The sequence below is a fragment of the Venturia canescens genome, chromosome 6, assembly GCF_019457755.1.
Source record: "Venturia canescens isolate UGA chromosome 6, ASM1945775v1, whole genome shotgun sequence".
NCBI lineage: Eukaryota > Metazoa > Arthropoda > Insecta > Hymenoptera > Ichneumonidae > Venturia > Venturia canescens.
Genome location: NC_057426.1, coordinates 9,145,469 through 9,169,360, shown reverse-complemented (window position 1 = coordinate 9,169,360; position 23,892 = coordinate 9,145,469). Strand labels below are relative to the sequence as shown.

At 43.8% G+C, this 23,892-nt stretch overlaps 1 protein-coding gene across 1 annotated transcript in view; it reads right to left on the bottom strand.

Moving 5' to 3' along the window:
• Window positions 1–6,265: 6,265 nt before the first annotated feature.
• The window catches only part of kl-2 (dynein heavy chain 2, axonemal kl-2), a 58,050-nt gene continuing 40,423 nt past the window's right edge, over window positions 6,266–23,892 (bottom strand). Inside the window, exons 37-65 of the mRNA XM_043421825.1 lie at window positions 23,578–23,763; window positions 22,655–22,874; window positions 21,163–21,329; window positions 20,847–21,067; window positions 20,425–20,534; window positions 20,225–20,340; window positions 19,829–19,929; window positions 19,283–19,461; window positions 18,417–18,716; window positions 17,789–18,076; window positions 17,257–17,438; window positions 16,077–16,404; window positions 15,483–15,647; window positions 15,154–15,320; window positions 14,502–14,673; window positions 14,177–14,401; window positions 13,544–13,759; window positions 13,304–13,444; window positions 13,067–13,229; window positions 12,356–12,488; window positions 11,757–12,101; window positions 11,394–11,669; window positions 10,569–10,913; window positions 10,161–10,295; window positions 9,614–9,890; window positions 8,976–9,386; window positions 8,172–8,690; window positions 7,460–7,607; window positions 6,266–7,360 (exon numbers count right to left, since the gene is read on the bottom strand). Of these exons, the coding sequence (XP_043277760.1) occupies window positions 7,206–7,360; window positions 7,460–7,607; window positions 8,172–8,690; window positions 8,976–9,386; window positions 9,614–9,890; window positions 10,161–10,295; window positions 10,569–10,913; window positions 11,394–11,669; window positions 11,757–12,101; window positions 12,356–12,488; window positions 13,067–13,229; window positions 13,304–13,444; window positions 13,544–13,759; window positions 14,177–14,401; window positions 14,502–14,673; window positions 15,154–15,320; window positions 15,483–15,647; window positions 16,077–16,404; window positions 17,257–17,438; window positions 17,789–18,076; window positions 18,417–18,716; window positions 19,283–19,461; window positions 19,829–19,929; window positions 20,225–20,340; window positions 20,425–20,534; window positions 20,847–21,067; window positions 21,163–21,329; window positions 22,655–22,874; window positions 23,578–23,763 (6,391 nt within the window). The 3' untranslated portion in view covers window positions 6,266–7,205. The remainder of the gene's footprint in view (window positions 7,361–7,459; window positions 7,608–8,171; window positions 8,691–8,975; window positions 9,387–9,613; window positions 9,891–10,160; window positions 10,296–10,568; window positions 10,914–11,393; window positions 11,670–11,756; window positions 12,102–12,355; window positions 12,489–13,066; window positions 13,230–13,303; window positions 13,445–13,543; window positions 13,760–14,176; window positions 14,402–14,501; window positions 14,674–15,153; window positions 15,321–15,482; window positions 15,648–16,076; window positions 16,405–17,256; window positions 17,439–17,788; window positions 18,077–18,416; window positions 18,717–19,282; window positions 19,462–19,828; window positions 19,930–20,224; window positions 20,341–20,424; window positions 20,535–20,846; window positions 21,068–21,162; window positions 21,330–22,654; window positions 22,875–23,577; window positions 23,764–23,892) is intronic.

The window sequence follows — 23,892 nt, the reverse complement described above, 5'->3', positions numbered from 1 at the left end:
TAGAAACGGATTTTCGTTACATCGTAACAAGCTGAAATCACCGATTCGTCATGTGGAAAAACGCTTTTTCAACTCCATTCCCCAGTTACGGGCGGGAATACCGCAAATAAAAATGGGATTTATTCTGGCCGGTGTCAGGTGATGGAAAAGACTCGCGCGCGCTTTTTCGCTACGCGGTTTCCCATCGAGGGGATATTGTTCGCGCGGGCTGCGAGTACCTGCTGACAATGCACTGTCCGAAGGCTTAATTATTCGTTACTCCAGTTTTTATTAATAAATTAGTCAATGGAGCGAGTGATTAAAAGCGAGGTGTGGAGTAAAAAAACTCCCACTTTTTTGCAGTGTCTTTCGCGGGCGAAGTACACGCTGTTCGACTCGCATACTCGTGACAACTTGTACTGGCAACTCGTCCGAGCAACTCCCACGTTAAACCTCCGCACTCGCGGAAGCGAGCCCTGCGGAAAGCGTTGTTCCGCGATGGGAAAGAGCTAAAAGTTGACGCAAATGAAAGTTGAAAACAGTCCGCTGCCTGCTCGTGCCGTTTCCATATCCTTCATCGCGACGCCAACTCCCGTGCCTTTCCAAACTTTCCCTTTTTTTTTCAAAGCCTCAACTTTTTCCAAGATATTTTCAAACTTATTCGCATGCACTTTGTCCGATGCGTGCGCCGCGCTGCGCTTCGCGGTTACATACATTACAGTCGTTCCGCAGTTCGTTTTTACCGGCACGATAACACCGTATAATTCTATTTTAAAACGGCATTTTTTTTTCCCAATCGTCCGCAACTCACCGGCGAATCGAAATTGAATGGGCGAGTTTTTACGATCAAAATTTTCCACGTTTCCAGCTTTCTCGCCGCAGGCTCTGTACGCACGTTCGCGTTTTTCTGACTCTTCGCTGCACGTTTTTTCCCCAGGTTTACATTTATTAAACTAGCTTTGAAAAAGAAAAGAAAACCCCGAGCGTTTAGCTTCCCAAAGTTCCTGGAAACAAGCGCGAGATCAAAAGTTGGAATAATGAAAAGTCGCGTAAACGTGTACCGCGGAGGTAGAGGGAAATTCATTGGTTTTTTATAAAAATACACGTTTCTCGATGCATGCAATCCAATCACGATTTTTAACGTAGGTCATGTCCGTACGGTCGTATTTTACGGGGGTCTAAATTGTGACGATTTTTACTTCCCAATTCAATATATATTATCACTTTAAATCAATGTCAGAGTCATTAATTCGAAACTGTAAATACATTTATTCAACTTATCTCGTGGCGAATGAAATTACAAGCCATTAATTAATCGGAGATCCATCACTGAGTGAACCCCAAATTTCATTCGTCCCTGGCGAATAAAATGCAGTAGTTTTTTATGTTAAAAATCGCATTAGAGAGCGCAAAGGGAAAACACGATGGGAAATGGATCAAGAGAAAAGTATTAATAAAAAGGCTGTGACGGGAATGGGCCGAGCCAAGGAGAAAGAAAATGCAGAAATAATGCCGAAATAAGCGAACGTGAGGTTCGATCTTCAACGTAATAATTCACTCATAAAAAAAACAATCGAAAAAAACGTCAAAGTTAGAGAAACCGGGGAGAATGTTCGTCTAATTGTTCTAAGAGTAAGAAAACCTCGAGCCTTCGAGCCTCAAGGTTTTTTGAAACTCCAGTTCGGGGGATAAACCGCTCTGACATAAATCACAAAACCAGGAAGAAAACTGAGAAGCGATTTTTGTTCGACAAGACCCGAACCGTTTTATCATATACCTCCGTTTCCGAATCGACAGTTTGCAAAAATTTGCAAAAAATGAAGAAAAAACATTTGACAAGAGTTCCCCAGTCCTTTGATCGTTTACAGCGCTTTTCATTGTAACAGAGAGCGTCGGGAAATAAGGTGAGAAAATGTTGAAAATAGACCCGGAGACGAGATGAATTGGTCGAGTGTGCGCGGTGTGTGTTATTCTGGCTGTTCGCATATTCACCTTACGCGGTTTATCCACGTAACATTATTTTCTCTGTTTTTCTGTTTCTTGGCGCGCTCTCCTTTTCCCAATCTCGTATTCACCGAAATGGCTTTTGCTTTATTTATCTGCTTATCGTCATCGCGCTTTCCTGGCGCCGGAGATCGCGTATTTTCAAGCTCTTCCGCTTTTCATACCTAGCACAGCAGAGCGAGCCGAATGCACACATGCCGCGAGTATATCCTATCAAGAGTTGTTCCCTCCTCCACGCCGTCATTTTTCCAAACTCATACACACTTTTCTGACTATTGTGGTGGAAAAATTTCAATTCCCGTTGTCACAGTCCACTGCGGCCGCGTCGTGAAAAATCTTGCACTTTCGTCGCATACATCATAAGATATGTTGCGCACTATTCTTGTGTACGTACGTGCAACTTTCGTGATCGTACAGCATCCAAAACTCACTGCAGTAATAGCACCTTCGATATCTCCTTCCCCAACTTACTCCTCCGAGTAGTATTTGACGCTGACAAATGCGTAGTAGGTTTTATATGAGATTGCGCCGTACCAATACTCGGCTACACCCTTTTTTCGTTTATTTTTTGTTTTTTCAGCGGCGCATATAAATCGTAAGACGAAGCAGGGCGGATGCTGCGACGGAGCTTCTCGTCACTCGATCTCTCACATCTTTGAAATATTGTCAGGGAGTTGGCTGGGGCTGAGACATTATTGGTCGTTTGTTGCATCATTTTTAACCGGCTCCGAAGTCGAGTAACGTTGGGCCCGTTGACACCGAGCGAGCGTCGCCTGCAACGAGGCAAGATTTTTCGGGCTCATTTTGCAGCGCTCCACCTTGGAGCGCTGGTAGATCGCTGATTCGGGACTGATCAGGGGGGCAGGGGGTTGCAGGGAGAGGTGAGCGCGGAGCGTGGAACGGGCGGCTTTTTGACGCGAAGAATATCGACAAGGAACCGGGGAGTATCTCGAGGCTGACTCGGAGGACGCGCGATTCGAAGTTTCAGTCGAATTTCTGCGGTAGCTGCACTCCGATTGATTAAGAAACTTTGTGATTTTTCCCCTCCCCCCTCTCGACGCACAACAAACCGAAGGAATCCTTCCGAACGCGCTGCACTTCGCCGAGGCTCCCTGTTTACCGAGGGACGATTCAGTAGGGATTCCAACAACAAATTACGGCTATCAAAACGCGCTCGGAACGCTTGAGAATATGAGCGAAAAAAAGACTGAGATAAACGCCTGATTTTCCCCCCGCGGTGAAAGCCCCATCGAGGCAAGCGAGCCCTCGAGGAAGCGGAAGAACGCGCTCGAAAAAGAGTGGCTGCGCTCGCGTGCTAAAAATTCCGGAGACAATACGAGTAAGTGAGAGAGACGAAAAAAGGAATGAGATTATCGTGAAGGAGATGTTATTTACGGAAGATACGAGCATAAAGGAGAACAAAGCAAAAGACAGTATAAAGTTTGAAAACGATCAGCGCATTCAAAACAGTAGCTCGAGAAGCAAGAATGTGGCATGCTCCATTCAAGAGTTTGGAGGATGATATAAGAGCCCAAAGTAAAAGAGGAAAGGGAGAAGAAAGAGGACGGGGAGAGCAGGACAGCCTGCATATACCGAGGGGTCGGACATTCCCAAAGTAGACAGCCTCCCTATCTGATATCTTCCGGGTTAAGCGAGAGAGAAAGCACATGCAATCTGAGAGGAAAGAATAATGGTTAGAAAAATATTATGCCGGTTTTCATATATACGAAGTGAGTGTCCAACTATCCTCATATTTTTTGGAGGGCTGGCGATGGTGGTGGCAGTGGAAACGGAGCTGGATGAAATAAAGTTTTCTTCAGCGAAAAACGAAGTGTAATTTAAAAAGTTTCTGCGCCCCATGACATGCTGCGATAACAAATTATCCTTGCTCCATTATCCCCAAATGCGATTATGATAAGAAAGAACTTGCTTGAGGTAAACTTTAATGCAGTGCACGCGCGCCGCTTCAGTTTAGCGTTAATACAGAGAGGAGGAGAGGCTCTTGAGATCGGTCGGTCGGTCCCCGCACGAGAGAAAGACGAAAGGACCGGCGGAGCCTACGTTTCATTATTGATGGAAGATCGCTCCGCGCGGAGGGGCCACTCGAGAAACACGCGAATCCCAGTGACGCGTACACGCGCCGTTCGGTATATTCGTTAACAACGCAATTCCACGCAAACGAGCAAACGATATTCCCCAAAATTGGTGGTGTATATACGAAAACGCATAAAGTGCAAAGGTTATTGGCCGAGAGCGCGTTTCATTGTGGACTGGAGCCTCGCACAATTCGAAGCCGCTGCACGCCCGGTGCAAATCACTTCTTTTTATTATTTCGTTCCTTTTCATAGACGCTGCCCCAGGAGCATTTCATAACATGCTGCCGCACGCGGACTCTGTACCGCACAGGAGAATGATGCACCGAGAGCAGGTCCTTTCAGAGTTAGTCGTTAGCTTCGCGTCTTTCGCTCTCCATCGGCGGAGCTCTCTTTTATTCAGTTCAATGTGTACAACTAAACCCCCCGACCCAAACCCACTCGGTACGCTCTCTCTAAGCCTTCGAGATTCAAAACCCACGAAGAGCAACTTTTCAAAAGGATCCTCGGCTTGTACGTACCTCTAATTAACATCGCTGGTTATTCAAACTCGTGGATCATAACCATTTCTCATGTTTCCTCCAATTACTGAAATCTCGTTACTTCCTATTTTCATATCTCTCTTTTCTACCTCCTCCCCCCCCCCCCCCCGCCCCTTCATCACGAACTAACGACGTATTATATTTTCCATATCCTCGTGCACCCGCCCCCTTAACGCGCTTTTCTTCCACCTTACATGCACCTATTGATTAAAACATTTCGTATCACTTGGCCCAACTTGAGCTTGACACGCGTCGAGCGAGCGAGCCGAGGTGTGAACCACTTTTTCTTGCCTGCTCAGCTGGCATCGAGTGCTCAATAAACGTGCCCCGTTACAGTTTCTACCAACGAGAAAGACCAATCGTGCAACTGTTTCTCTTTATGGAAAGAAAGAAAGAAAAAAAAAAAAAAAGAAAAAAAAAACACGAGCGTGGAACAGCGTCAACGACTCTGCTGCAAGACCCTAAAACGAAACGTGACTTAAAGTATTTATTGCTGATCGATACATCCGATTACGACGAATCTCCGCAACGTTCGTTTTTCACTCAAATCTACGCTCGAGAAGAAAATTCCCATTATTGCGGTTACTCATTTTGTATTCCCGCCTATATGAACCAACGGCTCGAAGCTTCGAAAGGGCTGCGGGGATAAAATGTTAGAATTACTTAAATTTCGAACAGGTAACATCTCGAGTTTATAAACTTTGAATGATAATATCGAGACAGATCGATTCGACCAGAGCTTCGAATGTCGAAAATAAATAAATTGGAAACTATACGAGGTTTGCCGCACCTTTACGTCGAAAATAGAATGTAATAATCGCTCATAGGGACTACTGAAATATCGATTTTTTGGGAAATTCGAATATACCGCTCTTTCGATTCATAAATTACTACGATCAGCAATACTGCGAATATTGATAATTTCGAAAATACAATAACGAAAGACTAAATATTACTGACTGAGGTTGAAATACTGAAAGACGAAAAAGTCGAACTGTCAAAATAGCGAAACGTTGGAAAGTCGATCGATGAAAATAAAGAAACGCAGCGGAGCTCAAAGTACACTTACTCAGACTGGTGATCTCCAATTTCAAACATCGCCGCACTTTGACTTTCGCCGTTTCGAGCCATCGCTATTCCGCGTGTCTAACTTTTATCGGCTCGAAATATTCACTTTCGATTTTTCCCTACATTCTGGTCTGTCTTTAAAACAAGAACTCTCCATTTTCGATTCGAAAATATGAACTTTTGACGTTCGTTTGGTCTGTTAAAATCGCACTCGAAATAAAAACCATCGCGAAATATATATTTTCGAGTAAATGCGAACTCAAAGAAGGAATATTCGATTAAACACGTAATCTGCTGGAACGGACGATCGGAAATAAGGATTCCGAATCACTTATTTTTCTCGAATCTGATATGACAACTTTTGAAATTTCGAAATATCGACCGTTCCACACAATTTGGTTGTTTGACACCCCGAACTCTATCCACCCCGCGAAGACAGGATCCTCGGGGCTGAAATCGAGAGCACTGCGGTTCGAGTAGCTTCGTGCCGCGGAAAAAGGGAAATAATGAAGTGCCGATTTGAATGTTTCTCGGTGTATTTTCAATTTGACAAGGACAAATAGCTATTTCGAGGTTGCATTATTTACACGCTTGCGGTACCTGAAGAGCATATGATTGTATAAGGTATTTGCAGGTTTTATACGTGCTGAGACTCGAAAATGATATTTTTGAGGAGGTCGTCTTTGAATTATGGATAGGTATTTGGGCAATGCGAGTACTAAACGTGTTTCTATAAGAGTCCTGTTTCATCCGGGTGTGTATGTGAGAGCCAGAAGGAAAGGCAGACACTCGCAAGTGCACGTACAGTGGAAGAAGAGCAGCTAGGCGCTTGGAAAATTGTGCCATCGTTACGGTCGACTCGGTGGAAACGTGACAATTTGGATTTGGCGAGCTGTGTTGGACGACGTGTACATTTACAACGAGTAAGACGAGAAGAACTGCAGGCGATAACTGGGAAGTTGCCATAATTCTTCTTCCAGCCGCGCCACGTTCTTGTGCTTAGAAAACGTCAAATCGCGTACAATATTTTTATTTTACACTTCCCCACCGCTTATGTTTTCTACTCCGTCAATCTTTTTATCCGGAAACACACACATACACACACACACACAGACGCACGGATGCTGGATGAGCTTAGGGAGTGTCTTCGAGATTGGCGAAACTTCAAAATTTGTTCCGTTCCAAGTTTTCTCGGCTTTGCGGGCTCCTCTCTGTAAAATTATTAACGGGAGGTTGGAATGTTGGTTCGCGCGAACGAGGCAAAGGCACTCCGAATCGACGTAATTTTTATGCACAGTTTTTAGTTCCCCTCCGCCTCGAATCGGTCAATTCGTATTTACTTTGAACGACAGGACGATATTCAATATTCCGGAGGCTAGCCCAGAGGCTTTTATTCAATAACGTCGAACAATAGAACCGCGCGAGAAATGCTGTTTGATAAACACTGAAGCAACGGATTACACGTCACGAATGATGAAAATAGGGTGAAAACGGTAAACGTAACTAAACGCAATTAGAATCACTCGGCAAGACTCAGCAGGAGGGCTGTCCCACGTTTGATCCAATGATCGGCAGCTTCGGAACCACATTTCAAATCAACCGCTACAACGAAGGATGGCCGACCCGCGCCACCGGCTCTGTCCGGGTAGTAATAGCACGGGCAATTGTACATTCCTGAAACGTTGAGATTGAAAATTCGGTGATATTCGTTTCCATGAGAATTTATAGTGGTTTTGTAATCTTCTGTGCCCAGCATTCGTCGATCGTGATTACCTTTTGTTTTCTTCTTCAGTGTTTCCACCGGTCGAAAATGAATGACAGGCATGCCGGTGATGAGCTGCATGGGTGAGGGCTCCACGAGACAACCGGACTGCTTGTCCCATCCCGCTCCTTCGAGGAAAATCGATTTGACGTAGACACCCTCCTACGAGAGGCAAAAATAAGAAAGTATATTCTCGCAGGGGCTGGATTGAAATGCCTCGTGGATTTGTAGGACGGCCTTAGTGGGGTCTGAGCCCTCGGTTGCTCTCGTTGGGGCACTTTGGCCCGGGCCGCGAAGCGTTTTCTTTTTTTTTTTTTTCACGTGAAACGAAGATGCTGCTGGATGCTTTCGAACTCGGAGTACACAGCGGGATAAAACGCTTTTCAACATGTATACGAAACTCGAGGGGTCGGTGGGGAAAAAATCGAGGGAAAAATAGTCATTCCGTCGGGAGGCAGGCTACGTGCAAAGTTTACTGGGTCAGAGAGACCCGCGGCAAGAAGGAGCGAGGGTAAAAACAGGCCGGGAGACTCGGCTTCCTCGACAAAATCAGGACAAAACAATTCGGCGGGATGCTCTTATTTTGTGCATGAAATATGAGGAAAAACGCTTGGAATACGAAAGATTTTACTCGAGAAAAGGTTCGGGGGTAGTTTAAAGTCTTACAAGCAGCTAGAAGTTCAAATAGAATAGTGGAACACAGCGGGAAGCAGAGTAGGTTACCGTAGGTGCTTCAACAATGGCGCTCCCTTCAATCGCGATGACATTAAATTCCCATGACAGTAAATCAATCGGGAGATTCGAGAGCCTCGCGAAAGTCTGTAGAACAGCAGTGAGAAATCCAGTTGGAAAAATGTACGCTGAGAGCCAGAACAGGAGAGGCGGGTGAGTTGTTTGAGCCCAGCTCGCGAAATGTTCAACTCGACTGATGAAATCCCTCGTCCAAGATCCGAGGGGCTTTAGAGATGGATACGCAGTCAGCCAAGCGGCAGGAACTCGGGCTTCGTACATGCACGTGAATACATTTTCTAATTCGTCGGTCATCAGGACCAAACCCTTTATCGCTCCTTCCAAATCCGTCAGACTGCTTCGAGCTTTCATCAACAATCCATTGTAGCAGGTGATCTCTTGCAGAAGGACTACATCGAGGGGGCTCTTATTGGGGCCCATTAGCTTTTCAGTGCTCTCGTAATCTATGCATTCTGGAATCTTTGATGCCATGTCAACTACTAACTGCATTATCTGTAATGAGATCGCAGCACTGTTGTTCATTGCTTCCAGCTCTCTGGCGAGAGAGAGAGAGAGAGAGAGAGAGAGAGCCTGCTGCTTTTATCGCGGTATTACCGACAATAAACGCCCGACTAAATATCCCCTTTAAATAAATGCCATCATCGCGTTCCCGTTCCAACTCCATTTTACATTGAAAAAGAGGTTAAAAGTATGCGGGGGAGTGGAAACGGAGGCGAAAAGCACGACGAGGAATCATCGTTTAATCGCGCACCAATTTAAATGATAAATTTTTCTTGCCTTATCCGCCTTGCCCGAGTCTTCGTCACCCGCGTAAACTTCAATTTGCAAGCTCATGAGAGTCTGAAACATGATTTTAGTATCGGTGATGAGCGATGCTACGTAGGCGTTCGCGTGCTGACCAAATGCCTCCGGTTTATCAGACGTCGGTAGCATCGTTATAAAGTCCCTGTAAGATTCCAGGGAGCCGTCACGAGGCACGTAATAAGTGGCTAGTGAGGACAGCCTGTAATACGGAGAAGTCAAAACTTCCTCGTTGAAGTACTGTTGAACGTAAGCCAGCAGGAGCCGCCGGTCCCAATTGTCAGTAACGTGACCTCCGTAACACACCTCGGCGATCATGTATTTCAAAGACTCCCAAGGGGTCTCGGCGTACTCGTCGAGGTACGTTTGTAACAAATTTTCTGACACCTGAGCGCACGGAGGAATCGGATTAATTTTATTCCAAGATTTTGCGCTCTCGATTCTAGCGAAGGTTTATTCATTTTTTTGGTATTTAGGAGAAAAAAAATGCGATTGTTGCTGGGAATTAATTTTTGAGAGGGTAAAAGTAACTTTGGGGAGTGCAAAGATTGACGATCCTGTATATAGAAAAGCTGCCCGGAAAAGGTTGAAACAACGACAAAAGTCTCGTGTACCTCGAAATCCGAATCGTTGAAACTGTAAATAACGTTCCAGCCGAGTTGTTGAAACTTTTTACGCTCGAGAAGGATCGAGTGGAAGAAAACGAGACTGAAGAACAATTTCTTGTACTTTCCTTTAGCCTGACAAACATCGAACAAGCTCTCGGTCATTAAACCGTAAAGACGTTTCATATTGGCCTTTAATCCTTTGGGTGGTTCGGTGGTCATTTTTATTCCGGCTTGAAGTATTGATATTGGAAAGTGCGGTGTTGGACTTGAGCTTAGCCAAAGCCTGGAGGATCATCGAACAAACATAAAATTTGGTGGCGCTTCACGAGTGTTTGCAGTTAGCCAAACTTTTGAAAAATGTTTTAACTGCTCTGGAACAAATACTGCGGACCGCTGATCGTGGAACTTTCGTTCGCGCGTTATTTCGGATGCAACAATTAAACCGACAGAGATATCAGAGTCTCGATTATTTGTTTATCAGCATTGTGCCGCGGAGCTACGAAAAAATGACGATGATAAAACTTAGTTGCTAATAACTGGAGCGTAATTGTACCTGAATTTAGGATGAAGCGCTTTGCTCGCCCCGAGAATATCAACGATTTTGTCAAGCTTTGGCATCCAGCTCAACGACAGATGGCAGTTCGCCAGGAACACCCAAGATCCTTCCTTCGCCCCGATTTGTATCATTCTATTATAAAACATTACGACATGGTGGTTACGCACTTCGTACAAGGAATTGCTTTCGGCAAACTTAACAACGACTTGATTCATTTCGAAGCTGAGAAAAAGAATGAAAAACGAAAAAATCGTGACAACGCTATTCCTTAGGAATTAAATGAAATTTAGAAGCTCGCGAAAAAGTTAAAGCAGTAAAATACTTTATTATCGGGTCGTTCGCGGCGAGGAGGCAAAGAGCATAGTTTATTGGTGTAGCGAATATGGAGAATAAAAACGTGTTAACCTCGTTGCAATTGGGGCTTGGCCTTGCCCGAGTGACAGAGACATAAAGCGTCCGCGCATGTTCTCATTCTCGACAAGCTGCATCAATGCATTAGTCGGATCGACACCGGGAGATAAGACGAAAATGAGGGGAGACTGTGCCACGGAGACGTCTAAAACTTCCTTGATATCCAGAACCGGTGGGTCGACGAATTTCCGTCCAACATTGTGAACAATGAATGTTGTTATGCAGAAGGACAATCGATCCAATCGGCAGCTCCGAACGAAGAGCATCTTTTGAAATTCATTGCTATTTTCCTCCCACTCACCGACCAGAGTTTTACTCTCGGGCTCGGGGCTCATGTACCTGGAACGATCATTGATCCTTAATCCCGTCTTACTGCGCCACGGGTCTTTATGACCCGGGGCATTTAACGCGCGCTTGTAACTCTCGAACGACTCGCTATTTTTTCAAATCTTTTCATCTCCGACAATGAAATAACTTTTGGCCGAGCCAAGGCTCTACATCGAACGACTATTTGCTCAACTAAACTCGAATTTCGCCAATTGCAGCGTTAAAGCTGTTCAATCCTGCGAGGACATTTATGGCGAAGATTGTGAGGAATAATTCCTCGTCGATTTAATGAACAAAATTCAGCGCCAAAAGTCCTCTCAAAAATAGTGAAAAAGTTTTAGTTGATTCGACAATTACGGTTTTGGCCACAGTCGGAAGACTGTTTGCTCCTTCCCCCCCCCCCCCCCCCCCCTCGCCAGTTCCAGTAAGACACAGTTAATGTATTGATTGATGCTGATCAGCACTAAGAGCTCCGCCGCTGGGAAAACTAACCAAGCGTGCCAATCTCGCGGAAACTGTTCAAAGGAGGAAATGATTCCATGGAAACCAGGCAGTTTATCGAACGCTATTATATTGTCCCACGCTTCATCCGGCAACCAGTTTCTCACTGGATTATCCGGTTGATTTTCGCGGTCGAGAACGATTCCCCCCCTCAGTAGGAAATCGTATTCACTCGGGTTTATTTTATTCTGGTCCTCGAGTATTTTGATGCACATGTGGAAGGAGAACAAAAGTTTGTGGTGTTCGAAGAGTCCTCGGCAAGTGTTCCTGCGAAGAGAGTTGCGCAAAAGTGGCCTTTTTCCGACTAAAATTACTTTCGACAAAATCAGCTACGAGGGGGCAAAAAGAACTCACTTGTAAACCGCGTAAGTATGAAACTCATTGAGCGCCTCAATTCTCTCATCGAGGTCCGCGATTTTGGGACTCCGCTCGATGGAAACGTTGAAGATATTGATGTAGGAATCGAGGGAGAATTGATACATGGGATCGATGCAGCTCATGTCGTTGAGAACGAAGAACAAAATAGCTGCGCGCTTGGAGCAAGGTCGGTAGGCTTCGCGAGCTCGATCGATTTCAATTTCCATATTTTCCGTCGTTTCCAATGATTCCTCGACGGAAATGCACGTGCTTTTCGACGTTTGGAGCGTGTTGAGCAGGTCCAAGTCGTCGAGGAGGGAGCCGGACGTAGCGCTCAACAAGCTGATCGGGAGAATAAAACGCAGCTTGAATATACTACGAGTTTGGTTAATCCTCGAATAATGATGGACGTTGAAAGTGTCGAGGAAACTCTAATCCGTGCAACATTAATTAAATACGAGTCGCTAACTCCTTTCAATTCATTGTGAAACACGGACAAACGCTCTTCCTAAATGATCCAATTAAATAAACGCCAGCCTCGTCGTCCCCTCGTCAAAGCACGCTCGCGAAACAAAAGCGAAATAAATACTTCTTACTATAAAATTTTGTCTTCGAGTTCTTTGAGAGTTCTCTTGCCATTAGCAATCGTAAGAACCAGAGTGTCCTTCTGTTCTTCCAGCTGTGGTTTTTCTTTTCTCACCACTATCGCCAAGAGTTGTGCTTCAAGGCCTGCAAAAAACAGAACATCATGACTGATCACATCAAATGGGAATGGAACTATTGTCTCCTCTGTGCACCTGGGAGATCAACCGACCGAAGGGACCGTTTTTACCTCGGTAACTCAGCGCTCTGTGTGATGTGCCGGAAAAATAATAAAAAAATGTAATCAAACTCGGAGCTGAGTGACTCAGATGCTCCGGTGCAAAGTACGTTCGAAGCTTAACCAAGTGTCCTCGCATCGAAATATCGAATGAACTTAAGGGACTCAGCCTGTGAGGCAGCTGGATTTTATGGGGTTAATTTTACAGTAATATTGAAAATTTAAAGATTTTCGTGGCTTGAAACGCGAAATTTCAATTATCGAAAATGTTTAAAAGTACGAAAATTCTTCAATTTTTAATATTCCCGTGTGATTTTAGTCCAGGCGACAGCCACAGTTTTACAAATAAAAATGCTCTTTTTCCTCGTCGCGAAAAAACCCCCTCAAATCCGGCTGCCACACGGGGTGCCCCCCTTAAAGCTGAGCAGACGCGGATTTGAACCTCAGTACGATATTTCCTGAGATTTTGCAATCTCAAGTATCTCACCTTGTTGTTTAATGGCAAAATTGCACAAGGTCGTATTGCTCGCTACTTCAGGAGCGTAGTGAGGATTGGGAAGTTTCGTTGTGATGAACAAGCGGAAACGATCGTTGTACTTGACCATTTTGTCATTGAATTTGATCATGACGATGTCACCTGAAAAAAGAAACTTGGAAAGTCTTTTCGGGCGTCCAATAGGGCTGCTCACATCGAATGTCAGTCGAGGTTAGTACCCAGCGTGACGAAAGCTCGCTGCAGTATTGGGTTCAGTACCGAGTCCAACGTTTCATCGACGTCCTTAATGAGAACTGGCTTACCGAATTGAACAGCGTGATTGAGTATTTGAGTGAAGTCCGATTGCCCGAAATCGATTACTTTTAATCCCTGAAAGGTAAATAAAATTCAATTAAAGCATCCGGGAGGATTCGTTAATTCAGGGGAGGGGAGGGACGAAGATGCTATTTTGAGAAATTAGGCACGGACGTTCGAAGCCTCCATGTTCTTGATCCACTTGATGGCTTGACACTGAGGATCGATTACGAGTGGCCACCGCGAACTTCGCGTTATAATTATTCCATTCTCGGCACTGAAACCATCCGACGGCAAACCTTGGAGCTTCCATTCTCTAATCGTCGCTGGATCACCGAGGAATTCTTTTATGTCGAATTTCGTTGAAAGCGGAATACCCAGGTCGTTGACCTTCCAATCGATTTCAGATTATTCAAAAACTTTTATTTTCAATATTCAAATATAAATTCTAAAAGAAATGCTGAACATTGACAAATTTATTTGACAAAATATATTTTGAAAAACGATCGTTTCGACTGGACCGTTTCAACTTCACTTTACTCATTCCTTCCCCCATTCATCGACTACACGAGCACCACGATTTTGAACTTTTTTAAAAGACCGCGTGCTCATAAATCTCGAAACAGACTCGTATTTTTCGTTATATTTTTTCGAACATCGGCGTCTGCGCTCCATCGTTTAAAAAGAGAGTTTGCGGTGTCAGCGAACGATGTTTTGCACTGTGCTCCAAGCTCAAAGAAAACTCATCGCGCTTCTGGATCGCGTCTACTCAAAGGTGGCTGCTCTCAGGTTTATTGTCAGGAAAACAATGATGCTCACCTCTTGACACCAACTCCGAACTAATTCCTCTCGATAACCGGACACAAAAGGGCCGAGATAGCTGACAAAAGCCGTGGATATTAAGCAATCACCGGGAAGATAATCGTAGTCGATGCCCAGAGAGTGCACAGTTTGTTGCCATCGTATCCGCTCCCCGGACAAACCGTCGACCAATAAAGCTGCTCTTTCCAATTTCAATTTCAAAAGTTCAGCCTGTCAAACGAGCATTAAATCAAAGCGCGAAATTAACCGAACGACCTTCCTGTTGTATATTTTCGGTGCAAGTTATTTTCCTCCCATCCAAGAAAGCTACCAGTCTAATTAGGTCTTCCTTTTCCTTCATCTTCGCATCGTACATTTGCTGCAGTCTCTCCAATTCTTCGTGTAACTTTTGTAATTGGGCTACTGCCTCTGTCAACTCTTCCTCCTTTTGGCGAAGTGATTTCAAAGCTGCTTCCAATTTCTCGCGCTTTGGAGCTACTATTCTGTGCGCGAGATGTAAAATGAGGCTGATGCAAAACGCTCTCTCTCTCTCTCTTTCTCTCTCGTTTCCTGTTTCCCTACTTCTTGCCTCAAGACAGTTTAGTTGGGACGAAAAATTCGATGTTCTTCGTCCGAACAATCTTTCGCAAACTCACAACGGTATACATCGTTAGTGACATTGTTTAAATACGAAAAACAGCGATTACCATCGACTCACGAGGGGTCAGAAGAGGACCGAGGATCCTTTAAATTATTACTGTTTTTTTTATCCTCCGTATTTTCATCGAATTTTTTATCTCCCTCGAAAATTCGAGTACGAGAATGTGACAAAGAGAGAAGCAGGAAAATTTGAACCGGAGACCTTTCGATTCTATTTCTCCAACGATAAACTGACAATTCGATTGAAAAAATTGTTCACTCTTCGCAACTATTCTCTCGCTCTTGTCGCACGTATCCACAACCACGATCTCATTATCACGTACTTGTAAAGTTTTCCATACTGCTCCATGGCTATGACCCACATGCAGAGGGATTTAGCAGCGATAGAAACGACTCCAACTTTGATGGGATCGAACTCTGGATTGGAGGTGTATTTTCTAATGGTTTTCAGTGTTTTGTCGGATATGTGATCTTTGTCGAAGTCTCGAAGCTGAAAGAGCGTAATTTAAAATAACATTCGAGCACGAGTCGGTTTCGCCTGGGCGTAATTCTCGTTCAACTTCGACGGGGAGTTTGAGCTAATTGTGAATCGCTGGAGTGGCATCGCTCCGAATGGCTTTTTATTTTAATATTACGCATGATCGAGGCCCACCGTATTTAAAAAATTGACGTCCCCGAGCTGCCGTTTTGATTCGGCCCAGGATGGCTCTGCATTTTTTAATATCATTACTGCTTCCATTACCATTTCCACTTTGACCGGAGGCCGAGTAAATGACTTGATTTCCGAGAGATCTTTCTTGTTTAATGCATCGAGGGCCTGATTAAGGGGAGTTGAATAATATAAGAATTTGCTTCGACGGAGGATAAATGCTTCAAGAGTAAAACCTCATACATAATACGCTATTTATCCTCATAAATAAAAATGAAAAGCGTTTTTTTTTTTCACGAGGAATAAAAAATGTAGCGAGTGTGCAGAAGCTCTGTAAGTCGAGGCTGAAAGAAGCCGGTTAAAAATTCACGTTAAGGAGGTCGCGCGAGTGAAAAAGCTTTCGGAGAGATGTTATTGGAAACGAAAAGACATTCTTTTCAATCGGATTCAAATAAAATGACTCCGCCAGTCCCAGAAATAGGATTTGTGAGAATTCTCTTAACGTTAAAATCATGTTAAAGCGAATCGATATGAAATGAAGTTAAAATTGCGAATGAAAATCAGAGAGGGAGGGAGAGAAAAAACGGGAAAATGGACCTTCATCGCTTCATCCAGAGCCGGCTCGACCACCGCCAGATCAGCACGAGCAATTTCCTCCAATCTTTTGCAATCTTTCGATTCCTCCGTAATGCGTATCGATTTAGCAGTCACTAATTTCTGTGTCTCGTCCGCATCGCGTCGCTGATTAACTATCGTACCCAAGAACTCCTCGCATTCTCTCGTCGACGAGATTACCTGCTGTTGTGTCGTTCCCAACTCAACAGTCATTTCCTGTACCTTCTCACTCGTGTCGTCAATCTTGAACAAACCACCTCGAAGCTTGTCCGCCTGTTTCACTAACTCGCTCCTTTTCGACGTCAACATTCTGCGATTGGACAATATTTTACAGTCGGAATTGCGCGTTCTCGTATTCGTCAACCCCAAACTTTTACTTCAACATGATTTCGTGCTTTGAAGAATATTTTGTTGCGAATCTAGCGAATCTTCATTCTCGGACAATAATCGCAATGATAAAAAAATCGATTTTCCCAAATGAATTGATCTTTGGGAAGTTTTCAAAGTCATTCGGCCGTTCTACGATTAGTCAATTTTGCAACTACTTTATGTTGATTAATTTCGAGTCTAAATTATTAACAAAATAAGTCTTAATGTAATGAGTCTTAATATCAACAAAATTAATAGACGAATGAAGGCACGCGAGTCAGTTTCAAAAATAAATTTGATGAAATTCCCGCGATATTGAGTGACATTCGCTTTCGACGCGTCAAAAAGCCTCGTAAGCTAATGTTTTTTTCAAAGGAACGGAATCTGTGATAAATTTTCTTCACGACATAAACTTTTCCGAAGCTCGAAGATCGTACAATTTTCTCAAAATTAATACTATTGTGCGTGTTAAAAACTCAAAATTGCAAATGAAATAATTGCAAATTTTGCCCCGTAAGAGGCCCCGGCACCGCGTTCATCTTTATCAAGGGACCTTGAACTAGCATTTACCGCAAAAAAAAGTAAACCTTCGCCGTACTTTATCGAACGGCCGAACTACTTTAACCTCCGAGTCCAATCCCACTAATGATTCCCATTTTTTTTTTTCGAAAACACCGCGTTTTCTGCCCTTTGCACAGAATCATCTCATAATCCTCACTTCGAATACGAATCACGACGTAACTCAACATCAAAGTATGACGAATAGTATTTCAGGGAATATGAGATCACGTACTCTTTGTACCGGGTAACAAGCTCGAGGAAGTTCGTAGGCGTGACATAATTGTAACGCTTCATTTCAGTGGCCATCCTACGTGAAAATTGTACCACGGAATCGTGAATCAGAGAGAAGGTCGAAGCAACTGCATCGCGCATCCTCTCAGGCAGGGGCTGCAGTTGAGGTGCAGTCGCGGACCCCTGAGGTTCCTTCAGTGCAAATGCACATTGCCGAAAGAAGGGAATTACAAAAATGATAATTTTCATTGAAATTTTTTTTTAATTTCTAGTTCTGAGCTAACTGCGTTCTGAATGAGCGTTTCTGCGAAGACTTTCTGCGGGCGAAAGTTCCCACTTTCTCGTCCGAAAACAACTTTTTTTAATGGGACGAATTTACGGGCCGAGAGTCGTTCGAAATGATGGAAAAATTATGGAAAAAAACGCGAACACAGAAAAACATTGAGAAATATTACAAAAGGAAAGAAATCCACAATTTTTATTCTGGTAAAAATGGTTAGTGGGAAGCCGAAACGAAAAAGGGAGAATCAAACCTGTTTATCGTCGCCAAGGATCGTCAGAACGAGATTGAGACCCGAGAGAAATTTGTTGCCGACCTCGAGGAGGGCTTCCCGCGGCCACGGAAGAAACCAATCGATCGTTGTGCAGTTGACAAGCGACGGATACTGTCGCAATCGGTTTCTGAAAGCATTGCCGATCGGACTCATGCACAGTACCACGTGCATGTTTCGTCGAACTCTTTGAATTAGGAAAAGATATATTGCCTCCATTGTGGCTAATATTCCTGCTTTCGCAGCGTCTTTCGTAAGCCGATTTTTGATCTGAGATTAATAAAAGAGTTTATTGAAAAATCGTGCGTACGTGTGTGTGTGTGTGTGTGTGTGTGTGTGTGTGTGTGTGTGTGTGTGTGTGTAGTTGTGAAGTAAATTCAAGTTGATCGAGAATAAAAATGGAGTTTGTAAAGAATGTAAAACGTATTTTTGCGCGAGTTTTCCTGCAGCGAATGGCCTCGAACATGATTCCATTGTCATGTTTTCGAATTACGTTTCCCCAACTCCACCGTACTTCAATCCATGCAGCATTAAATTGTTGTAAAGAAAACTCCATTTTTTGTTCTCTCAGTGCATTTATATAGGTTTGGAAGGAAGGCGAGTCTCTCACGTCTTCCATCTCCTCGGGCTTGTACAAATTCGCAACCTCCCCAGTGCTCAACATATTATTAACGATTTCAAGGAATTGCTCTTCAACCACTTGTGTGTCATTCAAGAGGAAACTCGTGGGTTTTACTTCCACCCCAGTAAGGGAGTAGAGAGTCTTGAGATCTTCCCGAAACTCCAGAACTCGATATTGTCTCGTAACTTCGATTTCAAATGTGTTCAGCTCACACATGTAAGCAGCTATTCGGGCCAGAGATTGCCGGCCACTTCCCCCGATCCCAATCAACAGCATGTTTCCTCGAGGCTGTATAAATCAACGATTTCCGAATACTCTCTGCTATCGGATTATAAAGCTAGTGAAATTTAGTACTCAACAAATTCATCGTTCGAGACGAAACAAAACGAATGAAAGTCTTTTCCTACTTTGGGTGCTCAAAACTATCGAAAAGATTGACGCACTCGCATCGAAACTCTTGATTAAAAAAAATCTTGACCAAGTAAAATAGTAAAAAGGTGAGAAACGAAGCGCGAAAAAACGTGAATCTCGAAAAGTTTGTCGGTCGAATGAAAATGGAATAATCGGGGGAGATAATTCGACGATTTTCCTTCATACCGCGAAACGCTTGAAACGGAGGCGCGCAAGCCCGTGGCCCACATCACCCATTTTCTACGCTAATTAACAGAATCCTCAACAAGCCACGATATCGTCGGGCAATTGTGCCCGGAGGCTTTTCGCCTGGCGGAGTTATGAAAGATGCTCGGCGTTCTTTATCATGCTCGATTCCGCTTACACTAATTAGGCTGTGAATAGCCTTGTCGCACGCCCGCCGCCCCGCGCGTGTACGTCTACAATTGATTCGGCTTTAATACCTGCGAGATAACACGAACAATTCGGCATATGTGCTCGATCGCATCTTTGAAAAGTATTAGGTCAAGGCGGCGAACGTCAGGTGAGGCGTTGTATTCGTCGATTTGGCTTTCAACGTGACGTCGAAGGACTCCCATGTCCAAAATATCTTCGTACACGTCTCCGGCATTGAGGAAATGACCTGAATCGAATGAGAGCGGGGTTGAAAGTTTTGGAGAAGGAAAACAAGTGGTGAGGAAGCTCGGAAGGGAGAAACGCTGAGTCATTGATCGAGGATCTACGGAGGAATTTGTGAATGCGAAATTACTGGAAATCTGAGGACTTTTCAGATTTTCTGACTTTTTAAGGGCCTTCGATTAAAGCTCGTAGGCGTTTGCTGACGTTTGAGGCTCGGATGAAAAAAATGTTTGTTTTAACAGACACAAAAAAAAATTCTCAAATTCCCCTGCAAACGGAGTTATCAAAGGTTGATAAATCCTCGCAGAGTTGGGCCGATCGTTCTTGTTTGAAGAAGAATGTCGATTACGTATTACGGGAAAGTAACTCACCAAAAATCGGCGAATACTTCTCCGGACAAACATTGTGGAAAGTTAATTCAAAATATTTGCCCAGCTGCTCGCCGAGCTCCGAGACGAACCACTCGCGGTCCCTGAAAAATTAATCGCTATCCATGTCAACCCGGAAAATGGAAGTCTCAGAGGCGGAGAGCCGACAGAAAATATTCTGTCATTACAAACTTCCTCAGAAATTAAAGACTCGTCAGGTCAAATTTGTAAAAAAATCGATTCTCTTCACTTCTTTTTTATCTCCAACCCCCCGCCTGGACGGTTGGAAAACCGGAATTCTTAGACTTCCATGAATTAGTTATCGGCACAGAGTCGAGGATAAAATTCTTTCGAGTCGCACGCCGCAGCCCACTTAGAATACGTTTCGCAAGAACTTACTTATCGTCGATCAAACGATCACTGAAAACTCGAAAAAGTTCATGTATCCAGAGACGTAGAAAGATGTGCTTCGAATATTGATAATCTTTGTGGCTGCGAAGGAGGCCTTGGAATACCTTGAAAGCACCAGGGACCATAAGTCATACTTCGAAATATTAACTTTCGTATTACTGTTAAAAGCAAGCCGCGGAGCACGTTACCTTGGAGATATCTCTCAGGTTGAATAAGTAATGCATCTTCGCTGGGGTCGGTAGCATTTTCAGCACAACCTTGTTGTACATTTCAATAGTGGATGAAGTTATGTCTCCACCTAATGACGCAACATACTACAATGAAAAGCTTTATACGCACTGTGTTATCGAGCTTTCAAACTTTTGGCAAACTTTGTTGTTATCAAGTCGAAAAACTACGCCGCGAACACTGTGAAAATGCTGAGGGAAGCCAACCGCGGACTCTGAACGTTTAAGGAAGCCTAAGAATGAACTTTGACTTCCTCGGGCTTCGAGCTCCGCGCAATCAAAATTTATGTTAAAAACAATTTTCCATTGTTTCAAAACTATCTCGATTAGCTGGTTAAAAAGGAGCTTAAAAATCGACATTTCGAGGCGGACATTCGACTTACAAAGTCCTTTAATTTCGGGATGAAAGTCCAGCAAGTGTTGCGTCAACATGGTCCCATAGATTCGTGTGATTTGTTTTTCAGCCGGAAACGTCATGTTGATGACGTTGAATCGAGTGAGCAAACGTTCCGTAATGGAGTGGCGACCTCCGCCAGGAGGGCCCATGGCCGTTAACAGCTGCATCTTCTGAATGTACTTTCGCACTTGTTTCTGTCGATCGTACCTTTGGGCCATTGTTAACTCGGGATTGTGAGCATTGAAAGTGCAGCGAAGGGGTTTGCTCGACGAGCGAGAGCGGGAATAAAAAGTGCTTCTTACCAAAATCCATAGCCCATCCATTGACGTATCAATTCTAAGGGCGGCTGCGAGCCATAAGTCTCTTTCAATGGCATATTGAAGTCGTCCATAAAAGTGATCATAGTTTTGCCTGAAATAGGTATGTAAGTACCTCTTGTACGCTTTTCCATTCTGCTCTCTATCGCCTCCTGTGAAACGTTATTCAAACACGATCAATATCAACTCTCGATTCGAGCATGTTTCACACGTGTTTTCGCATACAGAACTTTCGATCGGATCAAAACTTTTCATGCTTTCCAACCATAAAAATAGCTGTGAATATATTGACATGCAGTTTGTCGGGCGTTATCAGGCTCGATTAGCATGCGATTCAACGCCGGAAATCAACTAACAAATTTTTCTTCCACATTTTCAATGGCTCGAGCCCAATTATTATTATTTTTTTTTCTTTTTTTTTTTTTAATGTAATAAAAATATAATAAAAAAAAAGAATACGAAGCAAAAATGAGAAGCAGGGATATCGGAATAACTCGTTGACGTTCGAATAAATCTTTACGTCGATCACGAGGATCCAAAGTACTTCGGGATGATCGGGTTCAATGTGTCGAATAACCAAATTGTAGAACGTTCGATATTTCGAAATTTCAAAAGTTGTCATATCAGATTCGAGAAAAATAAGTGATTCGGAATTCTTATTTCCGATCGACCATTCAGCAGATTACGTGTTTAATCGAATATTCCTTCTTTGAGTTCGCATTTACTCGAAAATATATATTTCGCGATGGTTTTTATTTCGAGTGCGATTTTAACAGACCAAACGAACGTCAAAAGTTCATATTTTCGAATCGAAAATGGAGAGTTCTTGTTTTAAAGACAGACCAGAGTGTAGGGAAAAATCGAAAGTGAATATTTCGAGCCGATAAAAGTTAGACACGCGGAATAGCGATGGCTCGAAAAGGCGAAAGTCAAAGTGCGGCGATGTTTGAAATTGGAGATCACCAGTCTGAGTAACTGTACTTTGAGCTCCGCTGCGTTTCTTTATTTTGATCGATCGACTTTCCAACGTTTCCCTATTTCGACAGTTCGACTTTTTCGTGTTTCAGTATTTCAACCTCGCAGTCAGTAATATTTACTCTTTCGTTATGATATTTTCGAAATTGTCAATATTCGCAGTATTGCTGATCGTAGTAATTTATGAATCGAAAGATAATGCTTCGAACCTCGTAGTTTCCACTTTATTTATTTTCGACGTTAAAAGCTCTAGTCGAATTCATCTCTCTCCAAAATTCACCTGTTCGAAATTTGTCTCATTCAAACATTTTATCCCCATCCAAAATTCGAATTAGTGACGATCCAATTAGTGTAGGCAAAAGATACTTGACACGATCCCAGACCGAGTAAAACCAAGTGCAAACGAATTAGTGTGAAGGTACAGAAGCTGTCTGCGATCGTCTTTGTTTAGCCCCCCGGCTCGCAATAAGAAGCTTTTGCTAATAGTTTGTGGTCAGCTTACTTGTACATTGTTGGAAGTTGTTTGAGCGGACATGTTGATGGTAAGAGGGCTGTATTTATTACGGTCAAGGAAATTCAGTACTGATTGGGCGGCGGATGTTTTGCCGGTACTGACAGGCCCGACGAGCATTACCGGATATCCGTTTGATAAAAGCATGCCCACTAAGTACTGGTACCGTATGGTATCAACCGTTGGCACGATAATCTCATAAAACGGCGTACTGCAATAACAGTTTCAATTTCAATCCATCTGACCTCTTATGTAAACAACTTCACTTATCTGATTTTCAGTTTGAACGGCGGGGTCGGGGGGAGGCAGGCTATATCGCATCGGAAACCAATAAGCCTTAACCGCCTTTCAGAGCCTGCGGGGCGCATACGAAGCCAAATAGCGTTTGACAAGTTAACGATTTTTTTCCTTTTTAACTGCGGTCCAAATATAACAGTTCTACATTCGTTGTTTTTTATTTTTTCTGCGTTTTTTATCATGTGTTTCTTCCGGCATTGGAGAGAATTTTTTTTTCTGAATAATTGTTATCTCTCATGAAGCGTCCACATTTAGCGACGCTGCCTCGCGTCCGAACGTCAATATTTACGGAACTTAATCCCGGCGATGTTTTTTCTCGACTTCCTCCTCGCCACCCCGGTCGCTTTATGCGACCCCCGCGTACGCTCATAACTCTCGCTCGGCAATCACTGCGTTCCCCAATCGCGCACAGACTCAACGTCGCGAGCAACATTTCATTCTAGCGAATTCTAACGCATACGATTTTCCAAATAAACGCGGCTTTCAGCCCCGACAGCAACGCGAAAGATTCGCAACAACTACCCTCGAACGGTGGAGCTCCGACGCCGCTCCAACCAGCGCCTCTCACCGCGCCCCGAACTCACCGCGATCTTATAATAAAACTCGGTTTGCATTACCCGGCTTGGAACTTCCACGACGGCGGCAATTTTTCTTCCCACGAGACAAAACTCCGTTGTTTCCCATCGACGTAATACTCGTAGATGGTATCTTTCAGGGGAAATGATCCCTCCATTTCTCGGATAAAATTGTCCATCCTCTGACGCCCTTCTTCGTCCACGGATACGCCCAGCGACCATATCATGCTGCGAGGGAATTCGGTGTTGGCGTTTCACTCGAATAATTATACAATTTTTATCACACTTTATTCTTGGCCACTTTGCGAACGTGGTTTTTCGATGTCTAAATAAGTAGTTCGGCCGTTCTATGACCAG